The sequence below is a fragment of the Mustela nigripes genome, chromosome 1 (assembly GCF_022355385.1).
Source record: "Mustela nigripes isolate SB6536 chromosome 1, MUSNIG.SB6536, whole genome shotgun sequence".
Taxonomy (NCBI): domain Eukaryota; kingdom Metazoa; phylum Chordata; class Mammalia; order Carnivora; family Mustelidae; genus Mustela; species Mustela nigripes.
Window position 1 is genome coordinate 168,790,985 of NC_081557.1, and position 17,467 is coordinate 168,808,451.

Below are 17,467 nucleotides of genomic sequence, written 5' to 3' on the forward strand. Positions count from 1 at the left end.
AAGTATATATACATATATATGATGATATAAAAATAATTCAAGGAAGAACAACACAGAAGTCTTCCTCTTTGAAACTGGTGGTGACACCTTCCCTCTATCAATTATTAACACCAAAGATCTTGAACCCTTAATGTTCTGTATAATATATTTTTCCTGAAACTAGTATTTATGTTCTAGAAGAGTTGACATCACATGAATGAAGGATATGAAGGGCTTAAAACCTGAATTTCCCCCTCTCCTCACCACTCACTTTAGTTTCAGCTTCTCAGCCTCAAACCCCTGCCGGCACTTGGGTGGCTTAGTGGGTTAAGCATCTGATTTTGGCTCAGGTCATGATCTCAAGGTCCTGGGGTGGAGCTCCACATTGGGCTCACTGCTCAGCGGGGAGGTTGCTTCTCTCTCTGCCTCTGATTCTCCCCCCAACTTGTACTCTCTCTCTCTCTCTCTCTCTCTCTCTCTCAAATAAATAAATAAATAAATAAATAAATTCTTAAATATGTAAATATCTTTTTCTGTCACCAAGTGACCAACCCCTAGGGAAGTGTCAATTTTTTATTTAGTTCTTAAATCAGCTCCATTGTTGAAGCTCTCACTTTACAATTAAATTGGTTCTAGGTTTTCTAATACCATTTATGCTAGAGTTCAGGTAAAATTAAGCATCAAGTAGGCTTTTGAGAGCTTACCGGGGAGAATAATCACAAGCTATAATTTTATTTCTAATGGGAAATTAGTGTATTACACACTTAAAAAATATGAAACCAAGATGTTTGTAAATTAGGAACTATCTTAGTTAAAGAATTTTATAAATTATAAAGCTCATGTACAAATGTTAAACATGAGGGTGACCCAGTTTTGATTTAGTGGTGGTCTTGGGTGTTGTGATTGACTAGAATTATTTTCCTTCAGTCCTCACTGCTGCCTTGAGACCATCCTGGAGCTCTCTACTAAGCCAAAGTGACAAACCTTATAAAGTAGAGAAGGCTCTTCTTAAGGTAAGGTTTTATTCATTTTTGATTATTGTTACCCTTGTTTCTGCCGCAAGGCTGGGCTCTGAATTTTTACCTGCATTTCCAACCCTAAATAGGAACCACAGTTTTAAGAAGATGGGAAAAGAAAGTTAACATTTATTGAGCATCTACCATGAGCCAAGTTGTTTAATCATTATAGTAACTATCAAGAGGATATTCCAAATGAGGATTTCACAGGATTAAATAATTTTCCTTGTCTAGCATCAAGTAAGTAGTGGAGATAGTTTTTAAAATATAGGTAGTAATTTTTCATTTTAACTTTTATTTAAATATAACAGATACACCAAACAGTTTGGGAATCAGAACTGTTCGTTGTTGAATTTTCACAAAGTGAACACTCTGAAACCAGTCTCCAGGTCGGAAAATGAAACATCACCAGAATCTCAGAAGCCGCCCAGAGCATGCTAATTATCCTCCCCAGAGAGTGATCTCTCCTGATTTCCAGCACTTCTAACATCAGAGTAGTTTATATTACATCAGTTTTGACTGCTTTTGAACTTTATATAAACAGGATCATACAATATATCCTGTTTTACGTCTGGCTTCTTTCAACTTTCCGTTTGGGCAGTTCATTGATATTGTCACGTGCAGTTGTAGTTTGCTCATTCTCATTATTGTATAATACTCCACTGTGCGAACATACCTCAATTTGCTTATCCATTTAACTGTTAATGGCCATTTGGATAATTTCCAATAGCTACTTAGCTATTACGAATAGTACAGCTATGAGCATTATTATACACACATGTCTTTTGGTGCACAAATGTACGCATTTCTGCTGAATGTATACTTAGGAGGGCAGTTGCTGTGTCATAGGATTTGTGTTAGGAATTTTGATTACTTTATATTCTTCTTAACTGCCAAACAGTTGTCCAAAATTGGTTATACCAAATGTACACTCCAACCAGCAGCCTATGGGAATTCTGACAGTTCTCATCCATTCTAACAGAGGCATTTTGAAACAAGGTTTCTGACTCTAAAACCCAATGTTATTTTCCTTTTATCTAAATTTTATTTAAAGGTAAGAACTTGGTAACAATTTTCTTTTATGAATTCCATGATTCTTTCTAAGATTATTATTCTTTGTTCATTTAGTGAGTTTCCTTTTTTATACTGGAAAATACATCTGTGCTGAATAGAATTTAGCAGGGTCAGCAGTGTATCGGAGGCCTCACACAAGTATTTATCTTCAGTGAACCCAGCTTCTTCTATTTTCTCTGCATGGGTGAAAAGAATGGCAGTGTAATTCTTCCAAGCATGTCCCAGAAGTTCCTGAAAGAAAGAAGAAGTTAAATGGCTATTTGACTTGGCCCATAGTCCTCAAACACAAGCAAAGGATAGTTTTTTAGATATATATTAGTTATTAGACCTATATTAGACACATAGACAGTCAACAGATCTGGATGTTATGTTACTAAAAGCTGATATATGTAATGGGGAGTGAAGATGGGGTCAAATAATGGAAATAGAGAGATGGGCAGATTTTGTTTTAAAAAAAGGCTTTCTTCATTTTAATTTGCTCTTATAATTTATGTATATACAACTTCAGAACTGCGTATTATTAATGCTGCATATGATACAATTTCATTTACAACATTCAGCAATAATTTATATTTACCTGCCAACCTGAAGCTATTAGAATTACAGTTCCTTTAAGTCAAAGGACTTCGGCCAAGGGAATTATCCTATCCTTTTTTGTAGGAATGTTGTGTTATTATCATAACTAAAAGTATCTTCTGAGGATTTATAATTACATAATCTGGTTACAATCTATTGACTAATCCAATGATGTGTAATGGAAAAGCTAAGATCAAATTACATTTAGTAATTTGGAACAACGACAAAACATTACTGTGATTCGAATCCTCTTCACTTCACATGCCAGAATCAAGCCCAGTTTATCAGAGGACTTCCTCTAATGTGGTTGAAAAACATGGAAGACTGGTATTCCTTTGTTTCGTAATGTGTGGAAGTTGGTTATGGAATAAAGTCTTGTTCTATTAGTGAAAATAAGCTGATATAAAATGGAAGCAACAGAATGTGGCAAATTGTTCACACAATGTGGAAGGTGTCTAGAAATAATCATTTAACATTTTTAATATTCCAAAAGTTATAGGAAATCATGACATTGTGGAAGTAAAATGACATTCCTTTCATTTCAAATATTCTTGTTACCAAAATATTTTCAAAGGTGCTACCAGTTTATAATAGCAATTTGGAGTTTAGACCCTCACCATCATCCTAAATAGAAGATTTAAAGTTTTTCATTTTTGAGTTTTCAGAAAAATATGAAATACTTAGGAATAAATACAACAAATATCCAGGACCTCTAGTAATCAGAAGGAAGAAAGAAGGGAGAATAACTAATATTTAGTGGTAGACACTATGCTCATCACTTTACACACTTTATTCCTTTTGAAATTATGTTGATAATGCTTTGTGGGAGATAATACAAACTCGGGTTTAAAAAATCTGAAAGACAGGTTGGGAAACTCTTGCCAATGTATATAACAAATGTAGGACTGGTATTTATAAAACTGAAAAACTGAAAATGAAGAGAGAAAGAGGAAGAGAGAGAAAGGAAGGAGAGGAGGAAGAATCTAGACAGGTAAGTAATATGGAAATATGGCAACTGTGGGACAATATATTTAAATTTAAACATATCTAGACCATGGTTACCAATTACGGTTTCTAATACAGTTTGTCATTTATCAGAGCTATGTATTTATGTATTTATCTCTGTGAGCTTTTGGAAGCTAGAATCTATGTCTTTCTTATCAAAGCCTCACGTTGTAATCTCTCAATAGAAAGTGGTTGGACTAATTAGGAGTTTGGAGCCTCACCATCACCTCAAACAGAAGGCTTAGGGTTTTATTTATTTATTTTGAGGCTTCAGTTTTGAAGTTTAATCTTTGGGACAAAAAATTTACCTTCCTGTAAAACTTCTCTTGTGTTCTGTAGTTCCTGCTCATGGATTTGCGTGTAGTCTGTACTTTCTCTTTTGCATTCAGACTCTCTCAATGATTAAGTCCAAAATTTTTCCTCATATCTGTTTAAAATTTGTCTGCACCATAGAATAATTGTGTATTTCTGGTTCTCCTAAAAGTGCCCTGACTGAAGAAAATCTGAATGGAAGTTTCAGGATTAGTACATTAAATGAATAATTATTTTTAATAGATTCTATTACAAAAAGAACTTACAAAATAACCTTACAGAAGAACCTTACAAAAGAACTTTTAAGAAGGTATTTTAATTGGTATATTCTTATGTGCCCTCAAAACATAAATTATTAAAATTTAAATTAGCCCAACTTTTAAGGAAGATAGCTGTTTGTAAATCTAAGTATATGTGTAATGTCAACATCACATTTTAGCTAATAGTGACATAGCAACACTTGTCATACTTAGTATGTTGTAATGTATTTCTTGTGAAAAAGATCAAAGAGTCGCAAAATAAACAGGTGTTATGGTTTGAATTGTGTATCCCACTGCAAACTCATATGTTGAGATTTTATTTATTTATCAGAGAGAGAGAGGGGGAGAGAGCGAGCACAGGCAGACAGAATGGCAGGCAGAGGCAGAGGGAGAAGCAGGCTCCCTGCTGAGCAAGGAGCCCGATGTGGGACTCGATCCCAGGACGCCGGGATCACGACCTGAGCCAAAGGCAGCTGCTTAACCAACTGAGCCACCCAGGTGTCCCCAAACTCATATGTTGAAATCCTAACCTCTAGTACTTCAGAATGTGACTTTATTTGACAAAGGGTTGTTGCCAATATAATTAGTCAAGTTAAAGCCACTAATGCAATACGATTGGTATTAGAAACATAAAAACATAAAAAAAGAAAATCAAGACCCTTGGATAGATTCTTCACTCACAGCCCACAGAAGGAATTAATCCTGCTAATGTTCATTTCAGATTCCTAGCCTCCAGAACTGAGAGATAACACACTTCTGTTGCTTAAAAGACACCCACCCAAGTAGTGAAATTTGTTATGGCAGCCCTAGCAAATTAATACAAATAGTTGAAAACTTTAAGAAGTGCTAAATAGATCTAGATTCTGGGAATAAAGAGATTTCTGGGTTATGTACATCAGAACCACTTGAGATGTTTGCTAAAAATGCATCAGAATTTTTAGGGATGGAACCTGGGAATTTGAATTTTAAAAAGAACTCCAGGTGATTTATTCCTTCTGCAAAGATTTTCTGAGGGTTACTTTGTTTCAGGAACACAGAGTGGACCATGACATACACTTTTCTGCTTATGTCTAGTGGAGATTCTTTTGTACTAACTTAGAACTGAGGAAGAGGGACAGACAGGAAAGAAAACACTTTCCATTTGTTGTAACTTGCAGGTATTGTGATAGAAAATATGTTGGTGCTATAGAGGCAGACATTTGGCCCGGTTTGGGGTTGGGGTGGAAAGTGAAGGTAAGGGGAGGAATCAGATCCACTTTCTAGCATGTGATGATGCTTCAAGCATAGGAAGCAACAAGAGAGTTATAGGGCAGTGAAGATGTACAAAGTAAAGAGAGTGATTGAGCCTTATTGGGGATTGTATAGTGTATAGTATTGGGAGTTCTCTAAAGTGAAACTAATGATCCTTGAACATTCTTATCTCTGAAAGTTTCACAAATTTAGAGCCAGTTCTAATATTCACCCAGTATTGATCTGTTTATTTTGATGGTTATATTGAAATGTATATTACAAGTTAATAAATAGACACTACCCTTAACCTTTTGAGTGCTACCTCCAGGTCTACCCCCTGGGTTTTGGTTGATGCATGAACCACATTTGTCATTAAATATTTTTTGAAACATCACCATAATAAAAATTCATGCTAAATAAACTGTTTGGCCCAAGTGATCCCTTCCTGAGTTATATATTATAATATAGAATTCTTCTCTTGCTAGGTGAGTACTTATTGCGTTCAATTGTATAACTGTATAACTTTCACAGTATATCTTTAGTTCCTGGTTTTCTAGGTTGTAACATTAACACATTCCCTTTTTGTCTCCACCAGATATTTCCTATACTTTAAACTATAATAACATTCAGGGAAAATGAGTTCAACCACCTAAGGAAAATAGATTTGTAAGCTCAACACCACTTGCAAGTCCATGTGTTCAGCCACTGGGAAGTTTTTACATGTTGATAGTTATTTATGGAAGGATGCTCATGTCCTAAACTGTGAGAGAAATTGCACTTTTGAATTACTGCCAAAAATAGAAGAGAATGGTTGATTTAGCTTATAATCTTTAGATTGATTTTTGGCTGGAAAATAGTTGACTATTTGAAAGTAGTGTCGCTTGGTGTATAGTCATCATGTTAGTGGCCAAACGTGTTCTCTATGGACCCAGAGAAAGAATAATCACAGTTGATTGATACCTCACATAAAAATCCAAGAGTAAGATGAGTTAATGTAAGTTATCTGGTGTTAATAATTTAAATATAGTACTAAGCTAGATGGAAATTTTATAATCAATCATGAATTGTTTGGTTTCAGAGTGCTAATGGGTATGAGTCCATTTAGTCCTTTTGGGACAACCAGTTAGGATATAAACTTTGTTTTCCAGGAATTATGTTCATTTTCCCAGGACCTCACCAGCCCTGCCCCATTTGTTTGTGGTTGATGAAATCATAGCATCTGGACTTTTTAGGGGGAATTTTTAAAAAAGCCAACTATTACATCAACTGAGAAAAAAATTATCATGGAACAGGAGGACAATAAGGACCATTCTTTATATTTCATACTATTCCCTTACTCTCATTCCTCTTAAAGCACCACATTTCTTTTGCCGAGAGCTGAATGATAAGACTTTGTTAGATCAGATTCAGTAAATATTCAACCTTAGAGATATTTTGTCCAAATTGGCGTATTTTATAGAAGGGAATATTGTGACATGTGATGTTAAATGGCCAAAGCCTCACAGCTGGATTGTTGGCAGGCCTGGGCCTATAACAGAGGTCCCCTACCTGCCTAGACCATGTCCTTCCCACTAAACTGGAGCTTCTTACTTTAACCTTTACCAAGCCAGTGCATTTTCTTCCCGGATTTTTTTTTTTTCTAAATTAATAGAGAAGTTCTTATACATCGGGGCTGTGTAAATTTGATTTCACTCTGATCAAGATAATCCTGAAGAAGTTTACAAATAATATGTCCTAATTTTAGTGTAAGACAAACATGAACAATAAAATTATAATGACCATAGCTGACACTTAGTGTGCACTCATCTTGTGCTAGTGCCCGAGTTAATTTACTATTATGTTAATATGAAATTAGTCCTGAAAATAACCCAGTCAAGTAGACACTATTATTTTTCCCAATTTACCAATGAAGAGATTGAGATTTGGAGAAGCTACTTGCCCAAGGTCCCAAAGCAAACAAGTAACTAAGTAGGAGCTTGACCACAAGTATAACTTACTCCAGAAGCCATGCTCTTTATCTATAATAGATTGCTCATATCCAGTAATTCATTTGAATGAGGTACTCATTACAATCTGCGTAGTGACAAAAACAATAAAAATGTTAATAATGATAGTAATTTTCTATGAAATCTACTCTAAGTCAGGCAAAATGCAGAGCATATTACATCATTAAACAAAAACCTTAAACTTTTTGAACATAGGTAAAATTATCCTCATTTTAAAAGTGAGGAACCGAAGCCAAGAAACTTGTAGTAGTATTTATAGTCAAATACTTAGAATTGTAAGAAGGCTTATTTTTCCACTAAATTCTATCCAAGAACTAAGCTTGTTATCTTTGTTAAGTATTTTCAGGCCTTGTGTTTGCCTCTCTGAGTCTTTTGTGTACATACCCACCTATAACACCAACATTTGAGTTGTTCATTCTAAATAAAAAATACCTGCTTGAAGCCTGATTATGTACAGTAATAATACATGGTACCATGATAATGGAAAGAATTTGGAATTTAGTCAATTCCTGGATTCAATTCCTAGTGCAGTTTGGCTGATTGCTAGCACTTTTCTTAAGGTGATTTTATTGTCTTCTCTTATTCATTATTTGTGGATTTTTAAATAACAGTCAAATGATATTCAGATAATATTTAGATGAATCATTCCCTTTATTTCCCAATTTTGGGGAGATGACTCACATCTCCACCATTTTGCTATAAATTAGGAAGGCCTAACATAAATTTAAAAAAAAAGGGATCATTTGGGGAAATGTTTCATTTGTCATTGCTGCAGCCTACAACCCCTCCAAAAAATATTAGAGCACAAATTAAAAGAGATATTTGAAGAGACCACAGGGAGGTACAAGAAAGAAGAGGTCACTTCTCTGGCACTGGCCTTGTAGGCTCCTTCCGAGGCAGGCGTGAGTGCTGCCAGAAAGGAGGAAAGCAAAAGGGAGAAGGCAGATATTCCATCCCCCATTTTGCATAAGCCAGGAAGAAAAAGAAATCCAGGGTGTGTCTGGAACCAAGAGGACCTTAACAACTAACTCCTTGCTCTTCCTAACAGCTGTTGGTCCTGTTGAATATTCAGACATTCTGCAGCTGCTCCTAATCTGTGAGCACATCCAGATGGCTGCCACCAGTAACTGAAGCACCTTCAGGAAGAAGGTCATAAACAGCCAGCTTGTGCATAGGCGATCTTCAACCAAAAATTATGATGGAAGCTCAGAATAGGACTGCGGTGCCTACCAGGGGTCATGGGCCCCTCTGTAGGTTACTAAATCTTGGCTTCTCAGTTTTCCTGGGAGGGAAAAGATATTTATTTTAGAAAAAAAAATTCTGGATCTGAGTTTAATTGTAGCCCATCTCCTCTCTGCCTTTAAGTCATGAACTGGACACTGAATTAAGAAAGCAGTGGTAAGAGAAGGCGGCTGTATGCCAGGGACTTTTTAAAAAGATCAGAGGCATGTATGAATCAAATTCACTTGTATAAAAAAAAAAATTAAGGGATTACAATAGAGCTCCATATCCTAAAACCGGAAAAAAAGTCTATTTTTAAAATGTATGTCTTTTTTTCTTAAAAAAGATGTTTTATTTATTTGGCAGAGAGAGAGAGAGAGCACATAAGCAGGAGGAGTGGCAGGCAGAGGCAGAGGGAGAAGCAGACTTCCTACTGAGCAGGGAGCCCAATGATGCAGGGCTCAATCCCAGAACCCCACCATCATGGCCAGAGCCAAAGGCAGATGCTAAATTGACTGAGCCACCCAGGCACCCTTAAATTGTATGTCTTTTAAAATACCCTTTTCAGCTAAGCATAGGACAAGCATAGAGAACAATCTGGAGACATAAGGAAAGAGGTTAGTTTTTGAGAAATATTTGTGCATTTACTGAATTTACTGATTTATATCCATCTGTATCTTCAACTTAGTAACAGCTTTAAATGAACTTTAAAACTTATTTAAAAAAAATTACACTGGTGGAATGGCAACAGGTTTTCCCTCACTTGATTTCTACCAGAAATATTGTTTGAAATGTAGTCTTTAATAGTTTGGGGGAAGTTTGTGGGTTGTCTTAGATTCCACATTGTTTCTTAATTGCAATCATCTTCTCTTCTTTGCTTTTGCACAGCATGTCCTTGATTTTTCAGGAGTTAGATGATGAAGAATATTTTTTTTATACTCTTGTCTCCCTAATTTTTTCCGCTAGTTTGTTGTGATTTCACATATGGCTCTTTTTTTTTTTTTCCATTTTTAAAAACATGCAGTTACTGAAAAAAAAAAAAGTGTGTCTGTCATTTAAAACAATCTTATGCCTTAACAAGTTAAAGGGAAAAAATATTTATTTGAATCTAAGTACACTATCTTTCTAAGTGTAACAGATCTTGTATCTATGTGATCAGAGATTGGGTTGAAAGAAGAGTGGCATTTATACAAATTCTTGAGTGAAAAAAATGTCTGCTCTGTATTCTCCCTGTAGTTCACCTGTGGAGCTTCTAGTAGTGAAGAGTTCTCTTAACCTTGGTGACTTAATGAGGCTACTGAGTAATACTAGTCAAGTCCATTGGTTAAATGGTGGCCCCAGACTAGAGAATCAAGAGATGAGTAGAATGGAGCAGCTCAATGAGCAGTTTCCAGGAATTGTTGCTTATAGATGGACCTGGTTCATACATGTGTATGTACCATATGCAAGTATTACTCCCTCCATCTCCTAGTTATAGCCATATTCATAAGCCCTCCCTATTCCCAGATCCTTACTAGACTGGCTAAACAAGCTTCCAATTTAGTAACTTCTAATAAATGAACAAACAAACACGGACAGACCACTAGGCAAGGTGGCATATGTTATTCATGTTCACGCTGAGGTCTCTGTGGTCTTTTCTTGGCTACAGTGAATGAGTTGCTGACCCTATAGATGATGAGGCACTCAGAGCATCTGAAATTCCTGATGTCTTTCTTATCAATAAAGCACAGCTCACGATGATATAAATTACAGTGAAACTTGCTTTTTCCCAGGCCATACTTTATACTACTTTGGCACTTAGTGTATTGTCTTGTACTTGTTTATCTATTTGTCTCTTCTAGACTCTAAGTTTTTTAAGGACAGGACTGATATATTGTTCATCAGTCATTAAGCTCCGTATAAGTAACTGATACAATTTTCAGTGACTAAATCAGTGAGTGAACACCCATTTGTTAGTAAACTATAAGAGATTGTGCCCTTGATGTTAAAAGGATACAAGTTTTAGTAGTTCTTAAACTTTGCTATTAAAAAAAAAAATGGACCATTTATGCAAATGCAGGTATGAAGGTTCTACTCTTGAAATTTAGTACAGCTTGGATGAATATGCATTTTTAACAACAGCCCAGTTGATTCTGAAACAGCTGGTCTGAACACATTTACAAATTCACTCAAGGGTCAGTTAACTTCTGAATTCTAGCATCTTACTTGGGGATTCAGAGGAGTTTGTCTGTGACCTAGATGTAAAATGACTGAATTCCTCTAAAGGAAATTGTAAAAATGACTCTTGGTAGGAAAAATCAAGTAATTTTTACCATTTCTTTGTGACCAACACTTATTTTTTTGTCTCTCTCTTTTTTTTTTAATGTTATGTTTGTCACCATACAATACATCATTAGTTTTGGATGTAGTGTTCCATGATTCATTGTTTGCGTATAACACCCAGTGCTCCATGCAATACGTGCCTTCCTTAATACCCATCACCCAACAGTTGTTTTAAACTTGCTCTAAACTTGTCTCTTAAACAGATTGTCATAGGATAATGTTCTACAAATAGAAATAATGGCATTAGTGTAATTGCCTTTTTGTATTACCTGAATCATCTGGACTGAGGAAGATGCTTCCTGTCCGCAGAGAGGCACGTCTGCTCTCTGGACCAGCAGTGCAAGATGGAGACCCTCTTGCCCGAAGTGATGTGCCAGGGCCTCCTTGACTTCCTGTTTTACATGCTCCTGTTTCAACCTGCTGTGTGGATAACCTGGAGTGTCCAAGACCTGAATCTGCAGAGTTATCTCTTGCCCCCCTCGACGCATGAAGCCACAGAGGTGACAACTGCGGCCCAGACAACAATCTTTGGTTACAGAACATGGAGAAAAGCTGCTGTGGAAGTCAGTACTTCCCAGAAGAATGTTCCCAGCAGAACTTTTTCCACTCTGAGTCATGCCAAAGAGGGCCAAGTTGATGATCATCTTGTTAGAGTCTGTCATGTCTGTGGGTAAACAAAGGTTCAGCATAAGCAGTTAGGCTTCAATATTCACCCAAGGTAAGCCTTCTTACTTGGCCTGGAACATTTCTGGTACTATTTTTGGCTTACTTACTTACCCCTCATTCATAGTGACTAAAGCATGAAGGAGTGCTCCACTAAAGTGGAGATACCCCGATGAGAACAGGAAGATTAAAATAATATTGGTAGTTTGCAATGGGAGAGGAGGGAGAAGTCAAATACAGACAAAGAAGGGACGAGGAAGCAATAATTGCCGGAAAATGAGTGGGGAAAAAAGAAATTACATGAAGATGATGTAAACCATGTTTAGGAGGAATGTGTTAAGTCGTCATTGTGGCAGGTGAGTCAGTTTAGCAATGGGTGCTGAGGTTTCTGGGTTCATTAACGAGGCTAGCATCAATATTTGGAAATAAATCACTTTTAGAGGAGAAGTAGGAACAGAAGAGTGGAAGAAATGGATCTTTCTAGCATTTTAAAAAACATCCCCAATTTCCCCATCTCTCTACCCCTGGAATACACACACAAGTGGCATCTGCAAAAAATTATCTTCCCTGACTTCCTGAATGTTTGTCTCCTATAAAGCATGAATACTGTTAAAGAAGATTTCTGTTTTTGTTTACTTTTTTTTTTTTTTTTTACAACCAGGCAACATTCTGATGAAAATGAGAACTGCTTGTAATTTCTGTTAGGAAATAATTAATAAATCATTTCCATGATCTACCATAGTAACTTACTGGCTTTTGAATAAAGGAAGTAAAGCCCAACATATTGTGTAGCTCAATTAAGAGGAAGGAGAATCTTGGGAGAATCTATTCCATTTACTGCCCTCCTAAAATGGAGGTAATCTTTTGTGTAGAACATAAGAATTTTTCCCAAAGATTTTATTTATTTATTTGACAGAGAGAGACACAGTGAGAGAAGGAACACAAACAGTAGGAGTGGGAGAAGGAGAAGCAGGCTTCCCATGGAGCAAGGAGCGCACGCAATGCAGGTCTTGATCCCAGAACCTTGGGATCATGACCGGAGCTGAAGGCAGATGCTTAAAAACTGAACCACACAGGTGCCCTAGAACAAAAGCATTTTAAAGTCATTGATCATTTTCATTAGATCAGTAAGACAGAGCTATAGCCAATTGCCAAATGAACTCAACCTGCTGATTCAGAAGTAAGAACATTTAATTAAAATTGCATATTTACGGGCATCTGGGTGTCTCAGTCCTTAAGTGTCTGCCTTTGGCTCAGGTCATGATCCTAGGGTGCTGGGATGGAGCCCCACATTGGGCTTCCTGGAAGCCCTGTTTCTCCTTCTCCCATTTCCTCACATTCCTCTCCCATTCCCCCTGTTTGTGCTCCCGCTCTCCCTGTGTCTCTCTCTGTCAAATAAGTAAATAAATAATCTTTCAAAAAATGCATATTTATTATTTTTGCTTATAACTTGTACTTCTGTTATTCAGTTTTATATACCTTTGGCCTTTCTTGTCCTCTATTGTCCCTCACCCCAATCTCCCTAGACTCTAATATGAACATTTTGAAGTAACCTTACACCCCCACACAAAAGACACTCATTTTTGGAGTCCCTCCAGGTGCCCCAACTTACCCAGCTCATTCAGCTGTGTCGGCTGAACCACAGTCACTCAAGTTTCTTTTTACTCCTGAATCAAATGCATGATTTTAAAAAATAATTATTATAGAGTCCCAATAACTTGCTATATGTCACCTACCTTTTTCCAATCTTAGAAATACTTTTTCCACAAAGACTTTTCTGGAGCTGGAACAGTTGTTCTTTGGTATGAACTTTAAACTTCTGACAGTGTCACCGTACCACTCTGGGACTGATACTGTATGTGTTTTATTAGGTTAATCTATTACCAGAATCCTCTCCATAAATGGTGCACTGTCTTTCTCTAATCAGCACTGAACTGTTTTTGCCATCTGATAGGCTGAACATTTCAACAGATACTTCCTGAAACTTTATTTTCAAGATTAAATCAGTTGTTTTAGGGCATTGCTGATAGGTAATACCTTATTTCTAGCATAAATAAATGCAAAATTGACAACTATTTTTTAAAGCCATTCTTTTCTATCTTTTTCTTTTTCTTTTTTTTTTTTTTTTTATAAGATTTTATTTACTTATTTGACAGACAGAGATCACAAGTAGGCAGAGAGGCCAGCAGAGAGAGGAGGGAAGCAGGCTCCTCACTTGAGAGGGAGCCCAATACAGGACTCAATCCCAGGACCCTGGGATCATGACCTGAGCTGAAGGCAGAGGCTTTAAGCCACCCAGGCACCCCAAGACTGACAACAATTAAACACAAACTAGATGTTCAAAAGCAATGGTCACAATTTTTCCATTGAAAATGATAGAACGTTTCTCATTTACTCTACATCAAAAGTTTCAACAAATAGATACACAATGTAAATGCAATCAAAAGATATTGAGTTCATAGCAGTATTTAGTTAATAAATGCAACATGGGGGCTTAAGTGGGTAGGAGAAGAATAAATGAAACAAGATGGGATTGGGAGGGAGACAAACCATAAGTGACTCTTAATCTCACAAAACAAACAGAGGGTTGCTGGGGGGAGGGGGGTTGGGAGAAGGGGGTGGGATTATGGACATTGGGGAGGGTATGTGCTTTGGTGAGTGCTGTGAAGTGTGTAAACCTGGTGATTCACAGACCTGTACCCCTGGGGATAAAAATATATGTTTATAAAAAATAAAAAATTAAAAAATAAATAAATAAATTAATTAAAAAAATTCTATAAGAAAATGCTTCGCTATTTCCATGAAATTGAAATTATCTTATCCTAACTGAGGCAATCACTAACATGCTCATATCTATCTGCACATGTAGTTTCCATATCAATTAATGATAGTATATTTCAGAAAAGGAGTACAACTAACTACAAATTGAGGCCAAATACATTTTGCTTAAAATTGGGGTTTCGTCTTGTTGTTGAAAGCTTTAATTTTTTCTCTATATAACGCATACTTTTCCAACTATCTCTTTAGTGTGTAAGATGTAGAAACCTTAGTATGGTTATATTCTGGTTCATCTTTTCCTATACCTCTCAAAAAGTCTGTGAAGTATGTATTTCTGTGTTAAGGAATCTTGGAGACATCTGGAATGCCTTATGACTTCATGGGCAGAAAGTTTAAAAGTCTTCCTGTGTGGATATAACAAGGAAAACATGAACTGTTTTCATTCATCTGACAAGCACATTTGGCCTTCTTGAATGAAGCAGAAAGAATCTCCCCCAGGTGGCAGTAGTAGCCCGTTTCCTAAGAAGTAATTTTGAACCAGAATTTATTTCATTTTCTTCTTCAAACCATAAAATGATATTCTTCAAATAGGCAACTTACATCAACACATATTAATTGTGTGGAAGATATTTTGAATAAAGGTAAAATGAAGCCATCTTTCCCATGTTTTGTATAAAATGTGACAAGTGTAGAAGGTTCTTAGTTTTCAAACCCTCCACTTTGCAATCATAGCTTAAATCATTTGCTGAATGCAGTAGCTGACAGTTTAACAAATAAAGTTCAGAGTTCATATGTGTGGTTAAAAGCTTCTGCACAGCAAAGGAAACAGTCAACAAAACAAAGAGGCAACCCATGGAATGGGAGAAGATATTTGCAAATGACAGTACAGAAAAAAGGTTGATATCCAGGATCTATAAAGAACTCCTCAAACTCAACACACACAAAACAGACAATTATATAATTATATAATAATTTATATATATAATAATTTATATAATAATTATATAATTATATAAAAAATGGGCAGAAGATATGAACAGACACTTCTCCAATGAAGACATGCAAACGGCTATCAGACACATGAAAAAATGTTCATCATCACTAGCCATCAGGGAGATGCAAATTAAAACCACATTGAGATACCACCTTACATCAGTTAAAATGGCCAAAATTAGTAAGACAGGAAACAACATGTGTTGGAGAGGATGTGGAGAAAGGGGAACCCTCTTATACTGTTGGTGGGAATGCAAGTTGGTGCAGCCATTTTGGAGAACAGTGTGGAGATTCCTCAAGAAATTAAAAATAGAGCTTCCCTATGACCCTGCAATTGCACTCTTGGGTATTTACCCCAAAGATACAGATGTAGTGAAAAGGAGGGCCATCTGTACCCCAATGTTTATAGCAGCAATGGCCACGATCGCCAAACTGTGGAAAGAACCAAGATGCCCTTCAATGGATAAATGGATAAGCAAGATGTGGTCCATATACACTATGGAGTATTAGACCTCCATCAGAAAGGATGAATACCCAACTTTTGTAGCAACATGGACAGGACTGGAAGAGATTATGCTGAGTGAAATCAGTCAAGCAGAGAGAGTCAGTTATCATATGGTTTAACTTATTTGTGGAGCATAACAAATAGCATGGAGGACAAGGGGAGATGGAGAGGAGAAGGGAGTTGAGGGAAATTGGAAGTGGAGGTTAACCATGAGAGACTATGGACTCTGAAAAACAATCTGAGGGTTTTGAAGGGGAAGAGGGTGGGAGGTTGGGGGAACCAGGTGGTAGGTATTGAAGAGGGCACAGATTGCATGGAGCACTGGGTGTGGTGCAAAAACAACGAATACTGTTACACTGAAAAATAAATAAATAAATAAAATTTAAAAAAAGTTCCAATGAGGCTGTATAATTTAAAAATAATTTCCAACAGGTTTACTGGTAGTTTTAGATCTAAGCCAATTTAGAGATTATATAGAAGGGTAGTGTATTGTTACTAGATGTTGTTAAATAATTGATGCTAATTCTTTTTGGATCAGAGTGAAGAAGCAACTTGAAAAATTACCTTCGCTCTTTACTGAAACTTGGCTAAATACAATGTAGCTGGGATAAAACTGTATTACTTTAATGGCTGGCTCTAGAATATCTCTGACAAAGGAAATTGCCTTTGAGAAGTTAGTTGGATTAGCTACTTGAAGTAGAAAAAGGGATCCTGATAACATAAGTCAAACTCACAAGAAGTGATCGCCAAACTGCTGGGAATGAGGGAAGAGCCAAGAAGAGTAGAGAAGATCCAGGAATACCAAGAAGGGATGGAAGGAAGGAGGAAGAGAGAGATAGAAGGGGAAAAGAGAAGGTAATGGGAGACATTAGAACATGGCCGGACTCTGGATTTTCCACTTGTGCAAATGGTTAAAGGAATTTGTGAGAGCAGAGATAGCTAATGTTCAATTTTAAGTTCTTTGCATTTCTGGAATATAAAGTAAGCTGTGTTCATGATTATTTTGTATGAGGGTGGATATTTTTTGTTTGTTTTTGGTTGTAGTTAGCATTTTACTTTATTTTATTTTGTTTTTATGGAAATTAATGGAGAAACCTGAGGTCCTCCCCAGGTTAGCACAGGATGAAGGCCACAGAAGGTGGATATTGGAAATGACACCTGAAGTGAAGTAATTGAGGAAAAGGAGGAGGTTGAAGCTAGGATACTAGTCCCTAGGAGCCTGCAAGAATCTTGGGAAGGATCTTAGACTTTACACAGTCTCTGAAATGAGATATTCTATGGTAAGGATGACTCTCGTTGACATAAGTAAAAATTATATTTCAAATTACACACATAAGCACAGTATTAATTTGCTAGAACTATCATAGCAAAGTATCATAGACTGAGTGGTTTAAATAAGGAAAGTTAATTTTCTCACAGATCTTGAGGCTAGAAGTGTGAGATTAGGGTATCAGTGGGGTTGGTTTCTCCCAAAGCCTCTCTCCTTAGCTTATCATGATCATCTTCTCCCTGTCTCTTCATATGGTC

The 17,467-nt window shown here is 36.5% G+C and overlaps 1 protein-coding gene across 2 annotated transcripts; it reads right to left on the bottom strand.

Annotated features, from left to right (window-relative positions):
• Positions 1-1,097: 1,097 nt before the first annotated feature.
• GIMD1 (GIMAP family P-loop NTPase domain containing 1) lies at positions 1,098-13,520 on the bottom strand. Of its 2 annotated transcripts, none has more exons than XM_059395035.1 (3): positions 13,277-13,394; positions 11,271-11,665; positions 1,098-2,300 (listed from the first exon to the last, which is right to left on the bottom strand). In XM_059395035.1, the coding sequence occupies exons 2-3, from the start codon at positions 11,661-11,663 to the stop codon at positions 2,040-2,042; spliced, it is 654 nt and encodes a 217-aa protein (XP_059251018.1). In that variant the 5' UTR covers positions 11,664-11,665; positions 13,277-13,394; the 3' UTR covers positions 1,098-2,039. The 2 variants fall into 2 exon arrangements, with proteins under 2 accessions (XP_059251018.1, XP_059251009.1); XM_059395026.1 differs by lacking the exon at positions 13,277-13,394 and adding an exon at positions 13,401-13,520 and having other exon boundaries at positions 1,099-2,300.
• Between the last annotated feature and the right edge of the window lie 3,947 nt (positions 13,521-17,467).

Bases quoted from the DNA above. Each gene is read 5' to 3' on its own strand.
- GIMD1 (XM_059395035.1), bottom strand. From the start codon at position 11,663: ATGACAGACTCTAACAAGATGATCATCAACTTGGCCCTCTTTGGCATG. The intron at 2,301-11,270 runs GTAATACAAAAA...TCTTTCTTTCAG, and splicing joins CCTCAGTCCAGATGATTCAG to GAACTTCTGGGACATGCTTG.